The sequence below is a fragment of the Rattus rattus genome, chromosome 10, assembly GCF_011064425.1.
Source record: "Rattus rattus isolate New Zealand chromosome 10, Rrattus_CSIRO_v1, whole genome shotgun sequence".
In the NCBI taxonomy this organism is placed as follows: domain Eukaryota; kingdom Metazoa; phylum Chordata; class Mammalia; order Rodentia; family Muridae; genus Rattus; species Rattus rattus.
This window is the reverse complement of record NC_046163.1, coordinates 51,639,397-51,664,326: the sequence shown is the minus strand read 5'-3', so window position 1 is coordinate 51,664,326 and position 24,930 is coordinate 51,639,397. Positions and strand designations below refer to the sequence as shown.

Genomic DNA, 24,930 nt, shown 5'->3' with positions numbered 1-24,930 from the left:
GAGGCTCGCTCACCAGATAAAGCGAACGGAGGAGAGCAGAGCTATGAGTGGGGGTTGGCTGTATTTGGGTGGGGAGCTGTGACCTGGGTGTGGCTCGATGAGAACGGGCAAACGTCTGTGCTGCACTACTGCCTGGAGTTGGAGGTCTTAAGCAGGAAGGGATGAAGTCCAGGGCACTGAGACCCGGGCTCACACACTGCCCCCTCCATACATGTGGTCTGAGTCACAGTTCGGAGCCCAGGTTGAGCCAGTCCCAGCTCTCCATGCTCCTCCCCCTCCAGCTCTGCCTTGTGCACCCTTTCACCAGCCCTCGACAAAAGCAGAGCTCTAACTCTTGCCTCAGTGGCCCCAAATTCCTATGACATGGGTACAGGGCCAGCGGAGAGATAAGAATATAGTGAAAAGGGACAGGCCATATGATTACAAAAAGGCCAGGATCCCCCTCCCCTGAGAAAATGGATCCCACTGTTTAGGGAGAAAACCCCACCAGAACATCATCTGGTTCTAGCCCCTGGGTGTCAATCGCCCCACATCCAGGTCCACTGTTATTTATTTTGATCCACTCTCAGTGCCCATTAGTACCCCCCATCCCCTCAGCAGTAAAGTGGAGATGTTGCCTTAGAGAATAAAATAGCTTTAATCTGTAACTATGAAATGTCTAGGTTAGCAGCAACTTGGATGCCCCGGAACTAAGCTGAATCCGTGCTCTCCCAGAGGCCGTAGAGGCTCCCCTTCAGTTTACGGAAGTGGGTGGCAGGATGTTGGCCTTGCGCTCAGCTTCGATGCAATACTTCTCAGGAAGGCCGGTGGCTCTGCCGGAGAGATGCAGGGCATATGTAAGTAGGGTACTTACCAAAGGTGTGACAGGAGAAAGCACCCTGGGCTTCCAGAACCTGGGGTCCTGTACCCCAATCCGTTCCTACAGGTTGCCTCTAGCTGGCTATTGGCACTGCTGATGTACTACCAAGTACATTCCAGTCAGGATCCTAACACACTGCCAAGGAGCCCTGGGCCGAAAGCCCTCCCTTTAAGGCTTTTCCAGCCGGCTATGCCGCCTCTTTGGGAAAAAGAGGAGGAAAGAGAGAAAGGAACCCAGCGCACCTCAGCTCTTCCAGCTTTTGTTTCTTGATGTCCTCGATGCGCTCGCGGCGCTTCTGGGCTTCCTCCTTGAGGCGCCGGCCCTCTTCGAAGGTATCGAGCCGGTTCTGCACCTGCTTCTGCTGGTTCTCACGCACCTGCCTTCGGAGCTCGTTGGCATGCTGGAGGCACCCCGCGGCCTTTTTCTCCTGTTCCCGCTTCTCCTTCTCAATCTGCTCTCTCTGGGCCCTGGGGAAGGGACAAAAGGAATGCAAGTGGCTGAGCTCCTGGGTGACCCCTCAGTGGTCGAGCTTCAAAGTCCACAGCTGTCCAACCCCAAGCACCAGACTAAAAGTGGCCACCGTGTGCTCCTCTCCCTGGACAGACCCAAATACGTTGTCATATGTCACAGTGTTAACATTCTTAATAATTTCTGTTTTTCATTTTATGTGTGTTTTGCCTACACATGTGTTTGTGCACGACATCTATGCCTGATGCTCTCAGAGACCAAAGGAGGGCATCGGATCCCCTGGGACCGGAGTTATGGACCATTGTGAGCTACCATGTGGGTGATAGGAACTGCACCTGGATCCTCTCAAAAAAGCAGCCAGTGCTCCTGTCTGTTAAGATAACTCTTCAACCCCTTATATATTTTAGACAGAAATCTGCACAGTCGAAGCTTTCGCTGGGCTCTAAGTTATGCAGCTGGCCCTACAGCCAGGGTTTCACCCACCGAGAGCTGTCCGTTCTCCTCCTCCTAAGGATGCATGTAACTCCTCTCCAGCCTGTTCTAAGTTACCTTCCTTCCTTTCCTCCCTTACGATAATATCAACAAAGGGTAAAGAATCATCGTCTGTAAGGTTAGCCCTACTTTGGTTGCTGGGAGAAGGCAAGAACTCAGTCTGACGTCTTTCTGTTCTCTTATGGATTCTTTCCTCACATTCCTTCTGTTGAAGTCTTCTGTAAGAATAGTTCCTAGACTCTATTATCGGGGAGAAAATCTCTAATGGTATCCAGAGACGCTCAAATGAAATATATTTACATCTCAAAGAAATTTGGTCAGAGGCCACCTAACCTAATACTGGATTTCTTCTTAATACAAACAAAACCAAATTGTAAAACTATCTTAGGCAGGAAATCCTCACCTGCTTCTCTCCCACAGAATCATTTACACCAAAACAAATCCCCCCCCACCCCATCCCACTGCCAAAGACCTCGTCATTTATTCACGTCCTTACTGTCTTCCAAAATCTATCATACATGGCGAACCCTCTCAAGTCCTAACAGCTCCTCCAGCCCCATGCAAGCACCACCCCAAATCCCACAGCTCTGTGGGGCGCTGCCCAGTATATGGGAAGGGAAGTGCTGGTCCCCGTGCACCTCAATACTGAGACATCAAGTGCCCCACAGCCCACACGGACCTGAGGCGGGTATACTCTCCCTGCTTGTGATCACTCACCTGTGTGAGGATTAGCTTCCTATTGTTTCATACTCATCTAAGTACTCATCTAAGTGAGGGGATAGTTCATGGGTGGGGGTTGGGGGGAGCGAGCTGTGTTACTAGAGAGCTGCTGGATTGGTGGGCAGTGGAAAAATCCAAATGAGGAGGAACTTAATCTTCATTGTCAGCTTGATTAGATCTTTGGACGTGTCTGGGAGGTAGGGGGTAGGGGTTCTAGAGAGGTTTAACTGAGGAGAGACTCCTCTTGAATTTGGACAGCACCACTTGTGGACTGGGGTCCTAGACTGAAAGACTGAATATTTTTAATGGAGAAGGGGAGCCAAGAACCAGCATTTTTTTTTCTGTCTGCTTCTTGAATGTGGTTTGACCAGTCATCTCAGTGCCATGGCTTCTCTGCCATGATGTACTGCATCCCTTCAAACCATAAGCCAAAATAAGCCCTTATTCAAACTGTTTTCGCTGAGCATTTTGTCATGGCGATAAGAAAAGGAAGTGATACACTGGTCATGCCACAAGGGCAAGGCAACAAGTTGTGGACTCTAACTGCATGCTAGAGTCACCCAAGAGATTTCAAAAGCTACTTGCCCCAGACTGTTTAAACCACAACCTGTGAGGGTGTCACCTAAATGTCAGCATTTTCTCTAATGGTCTCAATCCAGTCTGAAAGTTCAGGATCTCCAGAACAGAAGCAGGAAGTCCATATGCAGGCTGTCCTGAAGGTCACGCTTTTGAAGTAAGAACATCTGGATTGCTGGCTGTGGCAGGGACACTCCCCGAGTAAAGACATCTGTCACGGAAGTCACCTGGTCAGGAGACACTAGGTCTGGATGCTAAGCTAGGGCAGCAGGTGAAGCTGGACTTCTCCCAAGAGCTGGATGGAGTTTAATAGCTGGCTCGTGTACATGCTCCGGGCAAACACAGCAAAGCAGAGTCAAGTGGGTCAGTAGCAAAAGTAGGGCTTGGAATTCATCGCATTAATACTTATTAGTGCCTGCCAAAGGCACAGAGCTGTCCAAGAGCACAGAGGCAGGGGAGACACCTGCAAGACAATCTGGAGCCCAAGGGCAGGCTCTATGGGGGATTTGGGAGGCTCTCTCCATTACTAGGTGTCCAGTGACCACAGCACAACCCTAGGGTGGGGGTTGGGGACAGCAGGAAAAACAGAAGAGCCAAAAGGCATCACAGCCAGTAAGAAAAAGCAGGGGCAAGGTCCTGTGAAAATCCAGGAGTGTTGTTCTCGGGGGAGAGGGTCTACAGATCTGCTCTGCCTCCTTAGAGGCCCAGGAGCCTGGACTGGCTTGCTCCTGGCTGAAACAGCTCCAAGAGGAAGGACCCAGAGCCTAGATACCAAGAGTGCTGGTCAATCTTTCTTCATTTGAGCATAACGTCTCTGATTTAAAGTTCTCCAAATGCAAATTTTCTTTGGTTTGTCTGCCATCTCTACTTTTTTAAATCTTATTTCCCAACAAATCATATTTGAAACAAAGCAAAAAGGAAGTGGTCCCCAGTCAGATCAGGTCTGGTGGTGGTAGATATGACTGGGAGAAAACAGAACAGAAAAGGAAGAAGCCCACTGCTCTGAGGGAGGACCAGAAGAGTAAGCGGTATGAGTCCCTGGCACTTGTGTGCATGGTGGAATCATCATTGAATGGAAACAACAAACAGTAAAGAGACACCAGGCTCCAAGCAGCACGATATATGTAGAAATGCCCACCCAAACAGGAATCTCTGGACGCCTTTGAGTAGAGCAGGCACAGACAGTGTTCCTCGTTTCTAATGAGCTTCATGATAACCAGACAGAGTCTTCAACATGTGTTGCTTACCAGCTATGAGTCAAATCAATGGCAAAGACTCCCTCAAAGGCTTGCCCTAGTGACACGAGCCTTAGTGTCAGGATGAACCCTACATCTCCTCTAGGCTTCGCCCACTCAGTTTCCCTAGTGAGGTGATCTAGGAGAGACACAGATATATACCTGTATTTACACCGTTACTGATACAGGATAAATAACCCTCGGTTCCTTAAACACTTCCAAATGCTCTTTTCCAATTCTCTCATCAGAGAATTTCTGGCTCGAATGGCTTTGAAATATCTCAGCCATCCATCTAGTCGGGATGATTGCAGCAATGTGACCGAGATGGATGTGCATCTGCCTGTTAACATGGCAGGAAATCTCCTCTCTATCCAACACACGCCATCCCCTAAGCACACTCCTGCTCTCCTTCCACAACTTTATCAACACAGGGAAAGGAAGTCAGGGCTCTCGGCTTCTCCTACCGAAGGATCCTCTCAAACTCATCCCGGTCCCGCTGAACCTGAACGGCCAGCGTGTGTTCCTTGAATGCCACCTGGTCCAGTCGGGTTTTGCGCAGCTTCTCCTCTATCTCTATCTTCTTCTGAGCGTTTTCCTTTTCCTTTAGGCGCCACTCTCGATCTGCAACTTCCTGGTTGCGCTTAGCCCGCAAGGCATCCTAAGAAAGCCGGGCAGGGGTGGGGGTGGGGGTGGGGGGCAGCTATGAGGCTACAAAAGAACCTGAGATAGAGGAGTCACCGACTTACAGACTTCAGTCTGCCAAAGAAAGAAAAGGAATCCTGGCATAGATCTTTAAGGTCAGAAGATTCCCCAAGGGGTCACCTTGCCCTACCCCTCTCACCCTTATTCTTTCCCGGTTCCTCCCTGGACTCCTAGAATTGCTTTTAACTTTAAAAACTGCTAATGATAGAGATGCCAACACTTCCTCTGGTGACGTTTCATTAGTCAGTTAAGGTTGGAAAATCGTTATGTAGCAGTCAAAAACTTTCTCTAAAACCTAAGCGCATACTTCTGCTCTCTCCTGGCCACCGTGGACAATGAGAAAAGGCCCACCCTTCCTCCTCAGGTGCACTTTCCAGAACACATCCCCCATGATTAAATGGCATTTGTCTGCGGTTGGATTTGAAGGTTAGACATCAAGCTTCCTCTCTTCTATACCTCCGCCCCGCAGGCAACTTTACAGGCTGTCAAGGGATGGCTTCCGGGAGTGGGCGGGACAAAGGAAAGCGGAGAGGGAAAGGAAGTGGATACCTGCTCTGCTCTATAATCCTGAGCCTTCTCCTGCAAGGCCCGCAGGCGGGCAATCTCCTTCTCTTTCTCCTTCCGGATTTTCTCCTGCTCAGCTTCAAACTCTGCCTCGCGAGCCTGCCAGGAAGAAAGGCCTCCTGATAACGCACACTGTTGCAGCCTTGCGCAGAGAAACACAACATCCCTTCCAGCATCTCCCCCTTCCACTTCCTCACTCCATCTAAGATGGGGATCGGGGCTGTAGCAATGCACAGACATAAGGACAGCTAGCCTTTGTAGAAGGCAGTCGTGGTTTACAAGAAGCTTTCTCAGGCCTTATCCTAGAGAGCTCAGACAGCATCGCACCAGACAGAGGCTGTGGGTGCCGAAACTGATTTGAACGCAGGAGCCCTGAGCCCAGGCTTTCTTACTCCTTCCATCACACTGAAATTATTTCAAGCTGCAAGGCCACAGAGCCCAGTAACAACTGTGGTTCCCTGCCTGCCTTGTAAAATGTAGCAGGTAGAGGTTATCTCATTAGTGCCCGGGCAAACTGCCAACCATGCTTTGGGCAACCCCACAGTGCTTAGCAGATACCTCAAGAGTAAACCATCAAAATTCATCCCTTTTATCACTTTTCACAGTGGTAAAAGGAGCAAATAAACCCCACGGCTTCCTGACCGCTGCTCCTAGAGCAGTCACATGACCACAGGCACATGTTGGGTGGCATGCCGTGGTCATCCCATGAAGACTGTCCCTTATCCCTCATTATTCTACATTCCCAGACTGCCCAAAATCCCAGAATGTTGCCTCTTTGGGGGCCATGCTCCACTGAGTCAAGCTGGTTGTTAGCTTACAGGCAATCCAGCTGGCCTGCCCTCAGGGACCTAGCAACTGCTTATGTCATCACCTGCCACCCTAGGTGTAGGGCTGAATACAAGAATCCTACCTCACTCCCTCTCTCTCTCCTTCCCTCTCCTTGGAGTTCTCTCTCCCCGTTTTTGTCCTCGGAGCCACCTTTCTCTCCCTCTCTGCTACCTCTCTCAATGCCCTCCCTCATGGTTCCCTTGCTGCCTCTACTCCTCTGGAACCACCAGGTACCCCCCAACCCTGCTTCACCTTGCCCTGGATAGGAAGAAACAAAATTCTAGATGGTTCCACAAGGGGCAGAGCTAGGAGGATCAGCATATTTTCTCTCTCTCTCTCTCTCTCTCTCTCTCTCTCTCTCTCTCTCTCTCTTCTCTCTCTCTCTCTCTCAATTTATTTATTTATGTATATAAGTACACTGTAGCTGTCTCAGACACACCAGAAGAGGGCATCTGATCCCATTACAGATGGTTGTGAGCCACCATGCTGTTGTTGGGAATTGAACTCAGGACCTCTGGAAGAGCAGATGGTGCTCTTAACCACTGAGCCATTTCTCATACTTTCTAAAAGAATGCACCATAGAGAAGTAGAATACGTTTACTGTCATCAAGAACTCCAAATTTTCAGCAGAGACTGGGTCCACATGCAAAGGAATCATTTTCCTGCCATTTTTTTTTTACATAACTCCATATTCACTCTAAATTACACTTAGAAGTCATTTTTCCCTCCTCTTCATCCTCTACTCCCTACACACCCAAATCATCCATCATTCATCTTGTCCCAGAGTGAGCCCACACATTTGGGAGCTTCCTCCATCCCAAGCTCTTTGCAGATATTGCTTTTCCCATCTAGTTCTTCTATCCATTCATTCTACAGTGAGGTATCTTAACTACCCAATACAGGGCATCCTATATAAGAGGTTTTACCAAAAAAAAAAAAAAAAGTATGGGGAAGCTAACGCTTGGTTTCTAAGGTTCTCAACCCTTGAAGAATTCATAAAGTTCACCTTCACCAATCACTTTAGGTTTTTGTTCGTTTTTTGTGACCCTGATTCCAGCTTTTAAGTGACGATTAATGAAGATAATGACACACTGGTATGGGGGAGGGTGTCTCTAAAAGCTACACTCTTACTGAACAATTTATCAGGCCATGATGAAGAGGGGGGAAGCCAGGCCTCTGTATTTTACAATGAAGGCATGGCGCTCTCCTGCTAGCGTCCCATGACTGCTCAGGCCCGTTAGTTCCGGCATCCGACCCCACCAAGTGCCTACCATCTTTTTCTTGGTAAATTCCATCACCATCTGGTCTGCCAGTCTCTCCTGGGCCAGCATCTCTGCCTTCTGTCTCTGGTTTTCATCGTTGATGCGTTTAATCTCAGCCTGCATCTTCAGCTTTTCCTGATGTCTTCGTTCCAGATCCTGCGAGCAAAAGGAAGAGATCCTCAGGGGAGCAGAAGGCGAGACACGCAGCTCCCACCTGCGTGATGGTAGAGACAGAGACAGAGGCAGGAGGCGGCACAGCGGCCGGCACCAGCCCAGATTGAAGCTGTCTTTCAACAATGGACGAGAGGCGACTTTGCCACCAAACGGCCTCTTTGCATTCTTCACCCAACCCTTGGTGATGGCCCCTGACACTTAGCTCTCTACGCTTTCCGGAAATGAAGGCTCTTAAATTTCTCTCCCTCTTGCAGTGCTAAAGTCTACCCCTGTGACCTCATGAGCTCCTACTGAAACTCGAATTTGAGATCCCACTCTGTAGTGATGATTAAAAAACAAATCAGTGTTGCTCGCACTGACTGGTTTCCACTCACTGGGCATTTAGCTCAGGCTGTTTCCCAAGGTCTGAAAGGCGGGGCTTGAACAGAGGAAAAACTTGTGTATTTACTCCTCAGTTGTTGTTTTTGTTGGTCCATTTGACTTCCAAGGAACCAAAGGGACTTACCCTGTTTCTTGCCATTGAAACCCTTCAAAGCAACCCCCACCCAAAAAAAAAAAAAAAAAAAAAAAAAAAAAAAAAACCTCCCTCGATTCCTCTCCATCTTGTTAGCTGCTGCCTGAGTGCTGACAAGCAGCTCTATGGCTGGTGAGGTACCGGGTTCTACCCTGAGCTTGCCTAATACCACTTCCTGGAGACTTGGGAGTGTCTTTTGGAAGGACATTCGGAGGACAGTGACGCACCAGTGGAATGGTGCTGACTCACTACCGGAACATCCCAGTGAGCCCACCAATTCCCAGCTCCCCACAACCGAGCTGGTGTCCAGTTTTCATTTACCACCTCATTCCCTGCGTATTTCCCCCATACCTCTGTTTCCCACACTTCTCCCCAGAGCCAGTACCCTAGCTAGCTGTATCCATTTATCTCCTGGGTCTCCTTTCTCATCTTCTGCCCCAGGCAGGGATGAGTCTTCACACCGGCCCTCACATTATGGGAGCTAGGAAAACCTGCTGATCACTTACGGGACTCTTGAGGGTCCCCAGTCACACATAGAGGAGAAGGAGGGACAAAAACCGTGAGTTCCGTGAATTAAATGGCACCATGGAAAAGGAATCCAGTACAGGATTGCAATTAGATAAGGGGAATAATTTCTGGTGTTCTATAGCACAACGGGACAATTACTGTGATATTAATCAACTGTACACTACAAAATGCTAATGGGAAAGATTCTGAGTGTTTCCAATACGAAGAAATGTCAGCTATCTGAGGTGATGCGTATGATGATCACCCTGATCTGACCATTCACACCCTACATACAGAACTGTCACTGAAGGTCACAAAGGTGCACTGACCATTACACACCCCACACACAGAACTGTCACTGTAGGTCACAAAGGTGCACTGACCATTACACACCCTACACACAGAACTGTCACTGTAGATCGCAAAGATGCACGACTGCCGGGTGCAGTTAAAAATAAAAATATATTTAAGAAACAAATGAGTCAACAAATGAGGAGATGCTTCTTCATCAAGGCAGACTAGAGAGACTTAATCAAATACAGCGTGCGAACCTTGATTAGAAACCGGTTTGGAAAACAGGAAAGTAGCTGGAAATGCATTTCTTTACCAATTACAGAAAACTGAACCTGGGTTAGTATTAGGTGATGTTACAGGGCCTCTGGAGGAGCTTTTGGTGGTGACTGTGTAAGTGGGCCTTGCTCTTCAGAGACGGGGGCGTGAAGCATTTTGTAGCGAGGGGTCAAAATGTCGAAGGTGAGTATAGTTTAACCAAGTATTGCTGGTATGGTTCTGATTCTTTCAACTTTTGTTTGTGGATAGCATTTTGAAAAATGAAACAAAAACAAATGATAAAACACATTGTACGACGTTGCCAAAGAAGGAATGTGTGTATGGAGGGCCAGACAGGTGGCTCGGTGGCTAAAGCGCTTGCCACACAGGCATGAGGACCGTGAGGCCTGGAGTTCGGATCCCTGGAAATCTTGTAAATGCTGAGTGGGTGTGGTGCTCCACGTATAATTATAACCCGAGAAGACAGAGAAAGGAATTCCCCAGAGCAAACTGGCCAGCAAGACTAGGCTTGACTGAGAGGCCTGCCTCTGAGAACTGCGAGTGATGGAAGGTGATTCCTCACACCAACTTTGGCCTTCCCGGGTGCACGTGAGCACACACGTGTGTCCATCCACGTGCAAAAGCATGCATACCCACAGACCTGTGTGCATATGTGTGCTATGTGCTTTTGTGCATTGCAACATACCAGATAAGGCAAGGAGAAGACCATCTTAGCTTTATAAAGTTCACATGGGTGAGTCAGCGGGTGATTTCTTTTCTTTTTATTTTTCATTAAATGTCCCTACTAATTTTATCTAAGCTAATGGGGATAGAAGGTTTGGCTTCTCAACACAATTAATGACAATGGGATATTGTGTACTCTGAATGAGACAACAGCGGGGAGCAGGAAACTAAAGCACTCCTGTTCATCGATGGAGTGTATAATTTCCCCCCGTAACTGAGGGACGGACTGTAAAACATCCCTATGTTTACTTGCGCGAAGCACACAACCATATATTTCCTTTATGTGTCTGTTCGCATTGATATGCAAGCCCTGGACCCCAAGTCCCTGGGAGGCAAGGACAATATCCATCCAAATCACAGCCCGGCCCCAGCATGATGCCATGACCAAACAAATGTTCCAGACAGCAATTAAGAAGCTGATGGCGGTGATGATGTGAAATGAGCGTACGCCCTGGGAGAAAAGAAAAATCACTCCATACCCTGAGCCCTGAAACCTTGGAGGGCTTAGCTGCTTGTGCTGGGGAAACGCAGCACGGCCTGGTGGTCTGTTACCTGCAAATCTTCCTCCTGGAGCCGCTCCAAATACGCCAGCATCTGTTCCTTTTCCTGTTCACGATGCTCGGCCTGAAGCGATCTCTCCTCCTCATTCTTTTTCATCTGTTCCACAATGTGCCGTTTTCCCCTGGGAGAATACAAAACCACAGTGACTCTGAAGTTACGAGTCCAAGTCTCCACCCTGACTTCTACCCATATAGCCCCCAAGACAGGAGGTTTCACGGGCACCATTTGACAAGTGTCCCTTTGTCATGATCATGCTTCCTGGGTCCAGACTAAAGTCCTTTCCTCCAGTGTCCTGGAACACAGGTCCTCATTTTGCTGTGTTAGTTCCCGAGTACTCCTGCCTGAGATTCCTCTTATCTGTCTGCCCAGGAGTTACCCTACATCCTAACCCACCTTCTCCCTCCTAGTATAATTTAACGAGCCTCTGGAATCCAGCTTCTCCCTAAGTCACCTAATGGTCTGGGAAGACAGATTCCTCCTCCCTGATTCACGGAGAGCTTTGTAGATTTCAAAGACCAGGATTTCTAATTCCTTTAGTGTTTGTCCTCTATTGTCTTCCAACCTGACACTCATGCCCCCTCTGCCTACTGTCTTTTTGTGTAAGAACTTATAACACTGAAGACTCTCGGCTGCCGATAGACAGGCCTGAACCCTGCGGTCCACTCAGCAAAGCCCTCTTTTCAACAGTAAATCCAGGGATACTGATTGGACAATCAGAGCCGCCTGCCTGTCAGGGTGCGATAAGTGTATCAGTAAACTTGGGGGCATCTAAAGCCTATGGCATGAGTAAAGGATGGAGGGGTGGGAGTAGACAAGGCAAAGACAGGAATCAAGCAGAATGTTAGCTCAGATTCAGATGGGGAACTTGAATGCTTCGTGTGACAGACGAGATTTAGCAGGAGCAGAAAGAGTTGCCTGGAGAGCGGGTTTGAGCTCAGTCAGCATCGAGATCGGGAGCGGCCTAATGAGAAAGAGTGTTCCTTCCTTGGATCTGCTTATGAAGACTTTGTAGATGGTGGGGAGACAGGTAGAGTGGGTGACGGGGGCACCGAGAAAGGACACTGAATTGGAGTACACAGAGAAGCACCTAGTACAATCTATACATAAGCCATACAGGGTGTATGTCATTCCCTAAGGGATGAGAGCTATGGGTGCCTCACAACCATGTCTTCCCTCTTTGCTAGGCTACCTGGACCTGAAGATACTCAGAAAGGACTTATGGGGGAAGTGACGAAACCCCACTTTTACCTACCGTACTCTCTCCTCCCTCCTTCTCCTTTCCCGGTCCTCCTGCCTTTGAAGGGATTGCTGCCGGTCTATCTCCATCATGTGGTCCAACCGCCTCTCCTCTTCGTCCAACTCCTTTTTTATCTGCTGCTTCTCCAGGATCTGGGCATCCCGGATTGCGTGGCACTTGGCATTCAGAATAATCTAGGGAGTCGGGGGAAAGAATTCTGGGCTCAGGAATAGGTTAAGGAAAGAGGAGATATGAGTGGGTGGGAATGTAAAAGGGGAAACATGGGAGCAGAGCCATGCGATGGAGATGTGCTCGGCTGCTGAGTTCAAACAATAGCACCTTTCACTCACCAGGTAGCTCAAACATTTACCTGTGGGTTTTTTCTAATTATTTTTATTTAATGTTCATTGATGTTTTGCCTGCATGTATGTCTGTGTGAGCCTGTCAGAAGCCCTGGAACTGGAGTTACAGATAGGTGTGAGCTGTCATGTGGGTGTTGAAACTTGAACCCGGGTCCTCTAGAAGAACAGTCAGTGGCCTTAACCACGGAACCATCTCTCCAGACCCTTATCAGGCACTAAGGTTTATTCAAGCAGAGACAGCACCAGTAGGGGTACTGTAGCATTCTGGAGGTAATGGATCGGCCTTTGGAAGGAAATATGATTAACACAGTGATATCGTGTTCACCTACATAAACACACACATAATCTCCATAAGGTGTTAGAGCTTCGCAATTCCTCCTCAAGGAACCATGAGCAGCATGTTATGCTTAAGGAAGCCAAGACATTCCAGCAGAAATTCAACCGGTACATTTTTTTAATCTAGAAGAACCCAACATGCATAAAAGAAACGGGAAACCATGGTGCCCTCATTAAGAACCAGAAAGTAAGAGCTTTGGAATAATAAAGCAGGTACAAGTAGAGATTTACCAGAGAGATGGAAATCAGAGATGATGAGGGGCTTGGGGAGTCGGCAGGGGTTTTTGTTGTTTTTATTGGTCAACAAAGGGAGTGACATGTAAGTGAATTACAGAACGGCATTTCAAATGAGCTCCCTGATCCTTGTGCTCCCAGCTAAAGGAAGTATTCTGGGCATTTCAAAAAGAACCCTATTGTCTCCACCACTATCTAGGGCCAGACTTGAACTAACAGGATAGAGACGGAAGTGAGAAGTGAGATCTCTATCAAGCACGGTTCACAAAGACTCTCCCATATCTTAGCCTGTTCAGTGCTGTGCTGCCAAAATGTCTGCTAAGTAGTGCTACCGTCATTATTTTACGTAGACATGAGGAGGCTCAGGGAGGGTGGGTGACTTGTTCTCATCATCCAGCAAACAGGTCACTTCTCCTCCTATCCACGCGAGCCCCGCCCACACCAGTCCCTCACCTTGTGTGAGTAAGAGCACAGAGGGAGCCGCAGGGAGTCCTCGGATAAAAGGGAGAGACCCACCTTGCTCATGTCCTTGAGCTCCTCCTCCTGCTCCATGCGAAGATTGTTGGCTCTCTGCAGAAGGTTCTGGGCCCGAGCCCTGGCCACCTCCTCCAGGTCACTTAGCTTCTTGTTATTGTTCCAGGCCATTTCCTTCTGCTTCATGATCTTCTTGCGAACTGTGACTGCATCCTAAGGGAGACCAGCCTGGGGTTGGTGGGGTTATTCCCTGTTAACTTGCCTGCCGCAGGTAACCCGGGAAGATTTCTCTTCGGTCCATCACTGAATCAGAGCAGAGGGGTCTCACGGCCTGGCTTTGTTCCCATCCACCCAGTGGTCCACATGCCGCTCCCCTATCTCAGGGATTTCCTCCCAGTCATCGGATGTCCAACATTCGTTTATTAAATGCACATGCACGCCTTATTTTAGCATGCCTTAACTGAGCTTATCCCGCCCGCTATGAAAAGCTGGCTTCCCTACTCCACTTTCCTATTCTGCCACCCGTCCACCAAGGACAGAGCTATGGAGGTAAGTTACCAAGATGGCTTCTTTCTCCTTCTTGAAGGCCTGCTCTCTGGCATTCAGTTCTTCTTTGGTCAGGACGTGGGATGCCCATTTGATCCGCTCAAACTCCTCAGGGCTGATGATTAGAGATTCCCCAGAGGGGTCCTCTGTGGGAACACTGACATAGGAAGGACCAGCATTAGGGAGGAGGGCAGGCTCCAAGCTCCCTCCTCTCTTCTCTTCCCCATACTATGTATGCTGAGACAGAAGAGTCTGCAGCTCATGGGCCACTGACGGGAAGGGTTTCAGGTGAGAAGCAGCGGATGCTGCAGACCAAAAGAGACATTTTATGTCCTTCTTCCTATGGTCCATCCCATGTGTCGCATTCTCTATGTGACTGTCAGCGACCTGTCCTTGTGTTTCTGTAAGTCCACCCTGCCTCCAAGCATTTTCCTCTGAGCCCCACCACATTCTGACTCCGTTTTACAGCCCACTTCAGGACCAGTGGTGCAAGGTCTGTTTCGAGCTTCTTCAGACGGAGACTGATCTCTGAGCCAGTCAGTACTAGGCACTTTAAAAGCAGATCGTTCCTGATGCTGGAATAAGGTATAAGGGAATGCTTGACGTTGAAGTGGATGCTGGTGGGAAATCTAAATATCTCTGTCCACCCAGCCTGGATAGAAGCTTTGAACCCTAAATATTAATTAAAAACTCTGATCGACAGACAACTACTGGGGACGTGTCTCTGGAGCTCTCCGTGTAGCTACCCAACGCATTCAACAAACCTACAGCTAATTATAATGATTAGAAATAAATAACATGCATTAGGGGTGGGGGAGGGAGCAGCTGAGGGGGGAGAATGAAGCTGCTTCTGGGCGGGGCAGTTTAACAGGTGCATGGCAACAAGACGCAGATGATCTGAGACAGGAAGTGAAATCTCTTCTAATAAAAGCCGGGGTGGGGGTGGGGACGGGGGAGGGTTGTCCTAGAAGTAGGTTCGCTTATTAGCAAGGTCTTAGACTGCACCAAGTGGTGTGGCCCAAGACAACGGAGGGTGGGAAGTGACCCGGAGCAACCTGAATCTAAGACAGTGGGTCTGAACCATGACCAGCCTGTCTGCAGAGAGGCCAAGAAGTAGGGCCCCTCAGGCCACTGCCCACATCTGGCTGTCAGATGCCCAGGCTCGGCAAAACAGAGGCCACAGTCAAGTTCAGCTCCTGCACAGGGATCCAGCTGTGTCTCTTCAGCTTTGAAGCCATGAGCCAAGGGCTTCAAACTCAGCAAACTGATGTCATTCATCATCCAGCAATGGCGCCAGAGCGGTAGGGATGGTCAGAGAGCACAAGCCTAGACACAAGTGCCAAGCCACCAAACGGCAGTGGCTCCTGGCACTTGGCTGAGCTCAGCCTGTGCCCTGCAGGAGGAGACTGATGGCGCTGTTCCAGTCCAGAAGTAAAACTGAGCTAACCCCAAAGGAACCTGGAGAGCCCCTGTGAGTTTCCTCTGGTAGCCTTGAGTCTGGGAAGGAGCCAGAGTGCTAATTAGGCATCTGGTCAGTTTCCCTTTGCTTTGGATTCTGGATGTAGCCAAAAGGAAGTGACTCATCGTTCATGGCCCTTCCCCAAACGCACCGGTGAGAGCCTAGAAGCATTACCCCTCTGCCCTTTACTTTTAGAGCCTAAAGCGTGCTTTCCAGTGAAGGGCGGAGAGGGTCGCCAAGATGGAGGAGAAAAACTGCTGAAACAAGAGGAGCATATTGATATGTTTTTTACATATGGAATTATGTGTGTGTGAGAGAGAGAGAGACAGACAGACACAGACACACGTACAGAGAGAGAGAGAGGCCTGTTAGAGGGAAGAAGAGGTTTAAAGTAGGAGAAGGGAACTATAGCAGACATTGGAATATCTCTGTCATGACAGCAGAAAGGGACTATTTGGAGGAGTACGGGACCATCGAGAAGAGGAGAGGGAAGACGCGGGGGAACGGACAAATAAGAACCAAGTATATAGATATAATAAAATATCATAATGAAATCCATTTTTGTGTACGTTAACCAAAAATAGTTTTGGTTTGTCTTGTTTTTAATCGACACAGGCAAACCAAAACAAAATCTCAAAAGGAAAAGAAAAGAGGAGACGGGTGGGTAGGGAAGCAGATGGAGCTGGGCTGTCTGGATGGAATCATCCCGGTGGCCCAGTCACCCTGCACAGAGGCAGCACAGTCTGAGCCAGGAACCAAGGCCTGTGCCCTGGGGACTCACATGAGTTCTCTGACCATGTCTCTGGTAATGAGCTGGATTGTCTCCGGCTTGTGGTCCAAGCCCAGAGCACTGAGAGTTTTCCGGATGGCATGTTTATCACGGATCACCACGATAGGGCTGTCACACTTGTCCTGGGGTGGAGGCTATAAGATCAGAAAGAAGGCCATAGAAGATGGTCACTCCATGTCCCACTGACCCAATACAAATCTCAGGAGTGACTCATTGGAGGTTTCCACCCCATGCAGCCACAGGGGCAGCTGGCTCTGGTATAAGTGACAGAACACCAGAGCAGCTAGGGTATTGGACAGCATCCTGGCCGTCTTCATCAAAACATGGCTTGGGTGTGTTCCCCACTGGCCCGACCTTCTGAGAACAATACCTTTTGTTCTTGGGCAGGCTTTCCTCCCAAGGATGCCGGAAACTATGCTGAGAGGTGGGGAGGAGAGGGGCTGACAGTGTGTATCTGTACCTATGTTAAACCCATCGGGTTGAAACTTTAAAAGTTGATGTCTAGGTTATCTCTCCAGGAACATTTCTGGTCTTGTGAAATTCTTGGACCGCCCTATGACTTTGAAGCAACACAACATGTTATGGATAAGTCTACACTATTAGTAATATTTAATCCTTTCTAATGATTAATTTTTTAAAGCCATTATCAGGGGAGTTAGACATAGCTAAGTGGCCTAACAGGAACTGCCTTTAAAATCTAACGTCGTTGGGTCAAGCGTTGTGGCATACACCTTTGAGCCCAGCAATTGGAAGCCAGGAGAAGGACAGCTGGCTTAAACCAGCATGGGCTACACAGCAAGACTCTTTAGGAAACAAAATGTGGTTAAGGAGGACACTCGGGATTCAGCAAAATGAACACAGGTCAGATAAATGTGTGATGTTTTTCAGATTTTTCTAACCTCAGAAGGGTTAGCAAGAAAATACAGTTTCCAAATACAGGAAATTTTAGGTGCCACAGACGCTGTAGCTGACACCTGCATGGCGTCCAGGGGGTAGCTTTGACTGGGTCACTTTGCACTGTCCCCTGAGCGCTACTGCCACCTGGTGTTCGTCTCTGCTTCCACAAGGGCACATCGAAGCAATGCTGCAGGCCACTTCTGCCCCCTACCGCCAACTGCCTGGACTCTCGGTTACCCATAAGGCCAAAGAACTTGGGCCAGGAAAGGACTGGTAAACAAGCAGGACTATTCCTGGAGCTCTGGGCCACTCCCCACCCTCCTTTTGGACTAGAAAACTCCATGAGGACCCTTCCCCTCACAAAGAATCTGTAAGTGTAATTACAAAATTGCACCCTTTTAAGTCTTGCCTTTACCAGTGGGGAAGACACTGCAGAGCGGGAGATCTTCCAAGGGGACCCTCTAGAAAGGCTTCTTCCACTCACAGGAAGAGCAGGAAGAGACATCAGCTCTCTACTCCCTGGCCCACCTATGCTCCTATGCTTCCAGAAGTGGCCCATCTTCCTCTGTGTTCTCTCTCTCTGTCACCCCTGCCCAGCTCTCCAAGTGTCACTCTTTCTCCTTCCTTCTCATCAACTGTCACAGGCACCAAAGCTGTGCCGAGGAGCACTGCACCTCCCCCTTTCTGCACTCCAGTAACCATCATTGTCCTAGTGTGGGGTGGGGGTCTACTGACGATGAGTTACCTTGACACCTCCAAAAAGGCTCTCGTCTACCTCAGAGTTCATGGCTTTGGTCCGATAGCGAGTCCTGTTCCGTGACCGGTTGGAAGCGGTGGAAATAGAGCTTGAGGCATCCCCTGTGCTTAGTGGCTGCAGGTAGAGACAGAAAGTCTGGTCATTAGTACCCAGTGGCATCCAGACCACAGGCAGCAAACATTTCTCTAGCCTATGCTGAGAGCTAGAAGGGCGAAACCTCTTACAGAACATGTCTATATAGGTCCTGAAATGTAGGGGCAGAGCATCCCCCATGAGGAGAGCTCTGGGAAGTGCACACTAAGTCTGCAAAAGGGCATTTCTGCAGTCTCTGGAGCTAATGAAGCCAAGTTGGTCCCAAGGTACAGATGAAAAGGTGGAGAGCATGGGTGGGGAGAGGGAGGCAGGCTCCCTGTTCCTCGTCCCTGCACACAGGCACAGTCTCCCACAAGACTGGCCTTAGAGAGGCAACTGCGCCTTATTTCCCAAGAAAGCATAGGTCCTCTTTACGGCCAACCTTTGCAGCCTCAGCTCTAGGACCCTTTCATTAAGGACAAACCACCCAACCCCCTTCCTGTTTCTTGAGCAGGCTGGGAACTGAAGGAAATAAAAGCTATAGAAACTCAGCTCAGCATGTGACAGCTGGCAGACTTCAGGTAGTGGATGAACAGTGGTTACCCGCTACAGTCAGACAGAGCAAACGAAAATAGAATACTTTTCGATGTGCCAATAGCTTCCTATGTTTGGCAAATTACCCTGTCTAATGATTGTGGGAGACAAGGACCATACCCAATGACAAAAGCTGAAAACGTCAGGTCTTGCCTCCCTAGTCAAGTAGGGGATCTAGGCAGAGCCCCTGACCTGACAGCAACTGGGGAACCAGCGATGAGAGACACTGAATGAGGAAAGCCTTTTTGACCCAGCCTGGCAGGAGCAGCCACATCCGGAACAGCGCTGATAAGGACGCCACCAGCATGCAGCCACCAGCATGCAAAGCCAGCAGCAGCTTTGAGGAGCGTGTGCCAGCTCCATTCTGTTTCGACTTTGGCCTCCGTTACAGCTGAAGGGACTCTCTCTGTTCCTACTTTTCAAACCTCGTTTCCCTGCTGGTACAAAATCAGTGGGGCTCTCCTAAATCCTCTCGGGGTGTTCCATCCCACTTAAATAAGAGTCCTGGTTCGGTGGCTTACAACCAAGAACCCAGCTAATCACAACCTCCAGTCCCAGCGATCAGTTCGGCTTCGCCTTGGCCCCGCTGAGAGTAGATATCTACATCCGGGAGGCAGTTTCTGCGAAGGCTTTTGGATAACCATAGCCTTAATCTAAAGCTGATTCATTCGTTGCTTTGAAGGAGCCCACACCCGTCTCAGCAAAGCTCTGTGAGCTGAGTTATCTTGGGGGAAATGGTCTAGACATGTTGGGTCCCTCCGAGTCTGGGAATCAGCAGCCCCAGGGGGATGGCGTAAACGGAGAAGTGAGCCAACCAGGTCACTAGGTGTTAGTGACTCTTCAGGTCACTAAACAGTGTTTTTGCAATCTCCCGTTGATCTGTCATTACCACCCAGCACCTGCAGCACCTGTGTCTGGTTTTTACACTGATTATTCGTCAACTGGCTCTCTACCAAGCAATGAGCACAGCTATTCGCGCCTTCCCCTCAATGCCCAGCCACTGTAGGCTTCCAGAGGGAACCATCTTCCGCCAGCCCCAAGGGAGCAGAGCAGAAGGGCCTAGATTTGTGAAGAGGCAGATAAGGGAGCCCCGGGTGACGCCAAAGACAGCAGCCTCTGAAGGGCTGTTATATGGTGGGTGGGTGGTGAGCAACCGCTCCCCTTCCCACTTAAAATTAGACTATAAGGAAATGAACGGAAAGGCCGTGGGTAGGACTGCGAGTAAGCCCTGGGAATACAGGAAGCCGGTGGAAGGAATGCGAGGGGTGGTGGTGTTTGAGTTCTCCATAGAGTTAAGGAAGGCGTGTGGGGTCTGACACATGGCAGGAACCCAACTCACATGTGATACAGAACAAGGGATGAAATTAAATAAGATGACCCCTTGAGGACTCTAGAGAAGACTGAGACGAACGCCTCTGGGGAACGCGTCTTTCTGACTCCGAGTCACTCCACCATGCCGCGTTTTCTAGGTCACGTATGTGGATAATAACATATACAAGAGCGCTCCGGAGTGCAGATGGGAAGTGTTAACGATTGTTTTCCCATCTGTTTTCCTGTTTCTTTTCAAGGACTCCCCGCGTGTGCCATTGTGCACCGGACTGTAGGTCCCACGTTGTGGAGACTGTCTTCTCTTTCCTGCGTCCTTGGTACCCAGGTTGGAGGAAGTCACCACAGGAAATAATCCACTGTCTGAACCTCGAAGTCAGAACAGAGGAAGGAAAGCAAATAACCACAGAAAAGTTGCCACTAGCAGGCCAAGGGGTGGGGAGGGGAGGGGCTGGGCTGTGAGCGCCGCCCGTCGTTGGGTAACTAAGAAAACCTCATTTAAGAACTGCTGACTTTGAAGCCACAAGCCTTACCCCAGGGCTAGAATAACCAGTTTTGCCAAGAGTAACAAGAAGAGCTTGGGAGGTCACTGTGTAAACACGCTAGGGGGGAAAAAAATGAAGAACCAAGCAGAAATGGAAAGTTGGATCCCTCCGGACCAGAGGCTGTACTCAAGCTGTCCTCTGAGGAGGAGAAGGGCTGGCTTGCTTTCTTGCGTGACCAGACAATATCCCCATGACACTGAGCAGTGGCTGGCCAGAAGCCGCCTGGTCTGCTTGGAAGGAGGCAGCCATGGAAGGAAAAGCAGTTGTCTCCAGCTACCGACAACGGAGGAGGGAAAGACGGACTGAGGGCAGAGAAGCAGGCAAGTCCTGAAATAATATGCTTATCTTAGGGACCCAGCTGCCCCTCCCCCTTTATTTACCACCTCACTCCAGGAGCACAGAATTTGCTCCAAACAAGGTTACTCATACAGGGACTCTGGGGCAGAAAGATTATGTTAAGTGGATATCGATGAGACAGGGAGAGCTCCATAACATAGAGTTTTTAAGAAAACATGGATTTTTTTTCCAATTTGGGGATTCTCATTCTATAACTGAATCAAGCAGTCAAAACTTTATTGGGGAAAATATATTCTAAGAAACATGTAAGTAGGGGTTGGGGACTTAGCTCAGTGGTAGAGTGCTTGCCTAGCAAGCGCAAGGCCCTGGGTTTGGTCCTCAGCTCTGGGGGAAAAAAAAAAGAAACATGTAAGTGTAATTTAATTTTTCTTTCAAAATCTTAATTTTAATGATGGTTCTTAAACGCTTTAATCTCCCTTTAGTCCATCACCCACTAGAGGTAGTGGGAAAGAAAAGATAACGTATAGGAGGTGGGTAAGAAGTCGACCTGTTTAGAAAGGTTCTTTGGAGCAACTGCCGTCTGTGTTGTCTGGAAATCGGCAGTTCAGTTCACAGGTTAGCAGCTGCAGCTCTATCCACTCGAGAACACTTCGTGGATGCACTAGCAGTCACGTGTGGTAGTAACAGCGGTGACCTAGCAGAGACAGCCAGGCCTCAGCAGGAGGGACCATGAGGACCAACAGGAGTTCTCAGCTGCGCCTCTCTCAGCAAAGTGAAAGTCAGCGAAGACCAGAGACCCACAAGCTCTGCACAGCTAGTTCTATAAGGAAGCCTATCTCGGCCTCCGTCACTGTCCCTCGAGTCCTATTTATATCCTCCACACATCGAGAGTCCTCCACGTGTCTTGCCTCAGCACGTGCTTCTGTCTTACCTGACATCACTCTTCCAATCAGCCCATGTGTGTGGAAGTAGCAAGAAAATTCAAGTCCCGACAAACGCAGCTCAACTACTCGGTGTAAGGCGGACCAATACATGTGTGTCGTTAGCAAAGAATCCTTCACCTCGTGTCCTTTCACACCCTTGCTTTAGCAGAACATCCTCTATCCTGTGTCTGCTTCAGTGAAACGTTCCTTCACGAGTCTGCCTTAGTCTTTCACCTGTGTCCACTTCAGCTAAATGTTCCTTCACTGTTTACCCCAGCAAAACACCATCCAACCGACTTTCCAAAGAACCCCTAAGTTTCACTTCATGTAAGTGTTCCTCTAGGGATGTTGGTATGGAGGGCTGGTTTGGTTGCAAAGTGCTCGCTGCACGGCTGTGAGAATCTGAGTTCGGATCTCTGGTGCTCACATGAAAGCCAGGCATAGCATTGCACATTTGTGATTCTGGCCACCACTACCCCCGGCCCCACATTTTGGGTATTACCATCTTAAGAGGTTTCTACTATATTTTATGGCCAAGAAACATAGTAAAAAGAAAGCTATTTCTAGTTGAGAACAAAATATATCTGTATATGGCAGGACCTAGGGTGTTTGGCTTAAATGCAAGCAAGACTAGGCCAGCAGGGACAGGAATAGGTCGGTGTGGAGTTTCCCTGACGTAAGTACAACACCTGTCAACCGAACAAAGACAAAGGCTATTCATTCTTAGAGGTCCCTTCCCACTCACATCCAGTTCCTCTTTCACATACAGAGTCAACACAGGCTGACAAGGTCCGGCTTCAGATTCTTGGCCTGGGTGTATTTCCCATCCCACAGACCTGGCTACTAGGAAAAGAAGGATCCTCTCACATCAGGGCTCTTGCCTCTCTGAGTGATCCACCCGGTTATCCTCTTTCTTTAAATGGACCAGGTTGCCCACCTGTGACATATTCCGTGAACATGACACCAGGGTTGGAAATGAGCCGCCTGCCTCTCCCTCCAGGGGATGCCATTAGTCTTTTACCTTTGGGGAGTCCTGGGAGCTTGTCTATGAGCCGCCCCACCACCACCTCTTCTCATTCCTCCATGCTCTCAAAAAAGCTTGTGAGTGGCAACACACACACACACACACACACACACACACACACACACACACACACACACACACACTCCTGGCTTGCTGGGGATTACTCAAACCCTCTGACATGTTGTATGTCCATTCCAATCCAAAGGAAAAAGTCCAGTAAGTTAGGGTCAATAAGTTAGACAAATTCTTGTCCCTAGTGGTCTTTGGGTGGGAATCTCTGGGCTTGGGAGCCAGCTAATCCAGTTGCAACTTACTGCTTCATGAATGCTAGGGAAAGAAGCACTTTTAACACAGGACAGAAGAAGAGCTTACCTCTAACACTTGTCCTTAGACAACAAGGCATAGTGCCAGGTCAACTCACACACACACACACACACACACACACACACACACACACACACACACACACTGCTGTACTGAGGGAAGAAAATTAAATAAATGTACAACCAAAAGGGAACCCCATCACTACCCTCCAGGGAGTCCTTAGAAGTTCGGAACCCAGCTTCTTCTGAAATCCACTAAATCTCATAAGAGCAAGGCAGACACTGAAGCCAAAAGTATGCCCACCATCACAACCCAGTTATCCGCCTCAGCCACCTAGGCCGCCAGACATTTCAAGTAAGTTCCAGGAACCACATGCTCTAATACCTGTCTGCAGACCCTCCTAACCCCTCAGAGCCAACCCACTAGGGTGTAGGCTTTCATGACTCCTACGAGACCTATGACCATGACAGACCACCCCGGATCAAGTTGTGTCAGGACTGGCAGACTTATCCCAGTCATTCCCCCAGAACTTTGTCAACCTGGGATCCTCTTCATTCATTCATCCATCCATTCGTTCATTCAGTCATTCATTCAGTCATTCATTCATTCATTCATTCACAAACGCTTACGGTATTCCCATAAGCTCTCCTGGAACATTAGGTGCCTTCCCATGATCACCCTGCTGGTTAACAGCGTAGCAGGTTATGGAGACCATCGTCTGGCCTTCTAACCAGACTCAACAGGCTCTTCTCAACATCACACCGCACAGCCCAAGAAGACTCAGCCCAAGAGGATGGGGAAAGAGAGTGCAGCACATCCCCCATTCAACCGTGCCAGACGTTGCCAGTCTCTACTAAGTCTTTTGAGACTTCCTTTACTCCATTTCCAGCCGTCGTCCTGTCCTCACTCCCAGAGCTTCCTGTCTTCCCCAGTCTCTTGGAGAAAGTCCTAGCTTTCCCTCTCAGAGCCCCAAACCACTCAAGAACCACAGCTAACCAGAGCCTCACCATCTCTGTGGCGGCTTCAGCAGCAGGCGCCTCGACCGGCTCCGCGGGAGCTGACGCGTTACCACAGCAACCAAGACCCAGCACTCAGCGTTTTAGACCCGCCCTCGCCCCTCCCAATTCTGGGGCAGTCACGAGGTAGTTTAGAAGCAGGAACCCCTCCCTCAACCTTTTCCCGCCCTAGAATCGCTGGGACCAGGCTCTTGAAGGTTGAGCCCCTTGGATACGCCCATCATGTCCACTTTGGCTTTAACCCAGTTCAAGTCAGGCTCAAACTTTAAAGCTCTACTTTCCATGGGCCCAGGAGAGCTCAACTAGCAAGACCCCTAAGAGCCAGGCCCAGGATCATGGTTTTTCCCTCACAGACCCTTCCACCAACCCTAGGTTACCATGGTTACTGCTACCGGTTTCCGGGAGGATTCAAACCAAACCTGATGAGAGTTCAGGCTGCTGAGAGGCAAGCAGCATTAAACCAAACAAATTTCACAGTAGGAGGGAGTCTGACGAGACCAAAGAACGACTTCCATCCCTGAAGACGCCTATGCAGTCTCACAGCCTTAGATCTGAGGGAGTTTATTGAAAATACAAGGAGTCTGAGAGAGGAAGTTCAAAACCAGCCTGGGCAGCATAGCAAGATCTATCTCAATAAATAAATAAACAAACAAACTCAAATGTAAGCCCTACCCGAAACAAGGTCAAAATCAATGGCAGGAACTTAAGGGAACCTGCCTTTTAACACTCCTCCTGTGATTATTTTCAGGAGCTTTAAGGTTTTCCCCAGTTTTACCTTAGTCCCTTGTGCCTTAGATCTGCAGCCCAAGGCTGAGCAGACCTGGGATCCCGCATGCCTCACACCCCACAAAACCTCCCACCAAACTGTGGTTGCTTTTCTTTCTCAGTTTATTTTCTGAACTCTTGGTCTCTCCAAACCCCCAAGTCTCCCTCCAAACTTGTCTTCCAGAACCTTATTCCAA

The 24,930-nt window shown here is 49.1% G+C and overlaps 1 protein-coding gene across 3 annotated transcripts; it reads right to left on the bottom strand.

The window, feature by feature from the left end:
• Positions 1-613: 613 nt before the first annotated feature.
• Cfap45 (cilia and flagella associated protein 45) lies at positions 614-24,930 on the bottom strand. Of its 3 annotated transcripts, none has more exons than XM_032915546.1 (12): positions 24,869-24,930; positions 17,836-17,961; positions 16,185-16,327; positions 13,957-14,101; positions 13,441-13,611; positions 12,008-12,186; positions 10,747-10,876; positions 7,716-7,862; positions 5,602-5,715; positions 4,815-5,008; positions 1,102-1,326; positions 614-812 (listed from the first exon to the last, which is right to left on the bottom strand). In XM_032915546.1, the coding sequence occupies exons 2-12, from the start codon at positions 17,875-17,877 to the stop codon at positions 734-736; spliced, it is 1,569 nt and encodes a 522-aa protein (XP_032771437.1). In that variant the 5' UTR covers positions 17,878-17,961; positions 24,869-24,930; the 3' UTR covers positions 614-733. The 3 variants fall into 3 exon arrangements, with proteins under 3 accessions (XP_032771437.1, XP_032771435.1, XP_032771436.1); XM_032915544.1 differs by lacking the exon at positions 24,869-24,930 and adding an exon at positions 23,960-24,034; XM_032915545.1 differs by lacking the exon at positions 24,869-24,930 and adding an exon at positions 21,613-21,654.

Coding starts and splice junctions, on each gene's coding strand:
- Cfap45 (XM_032915544.1), bottom strand. Junction 16,328..17,835: donor GCCTTTTTGGAGGTGTCAAG/GTAACTCATCGT, acceptor CTGATCTTATAG/CCTCCACCCCAGGACAAGTG. Junction 813..1,101: donor CAAAAGCTGGAAGAGCTGAG/GTGCGCTGGGTT, acceptor TCTCTCCGGCAG/AGCCACCGGCCTTCCTGAGA.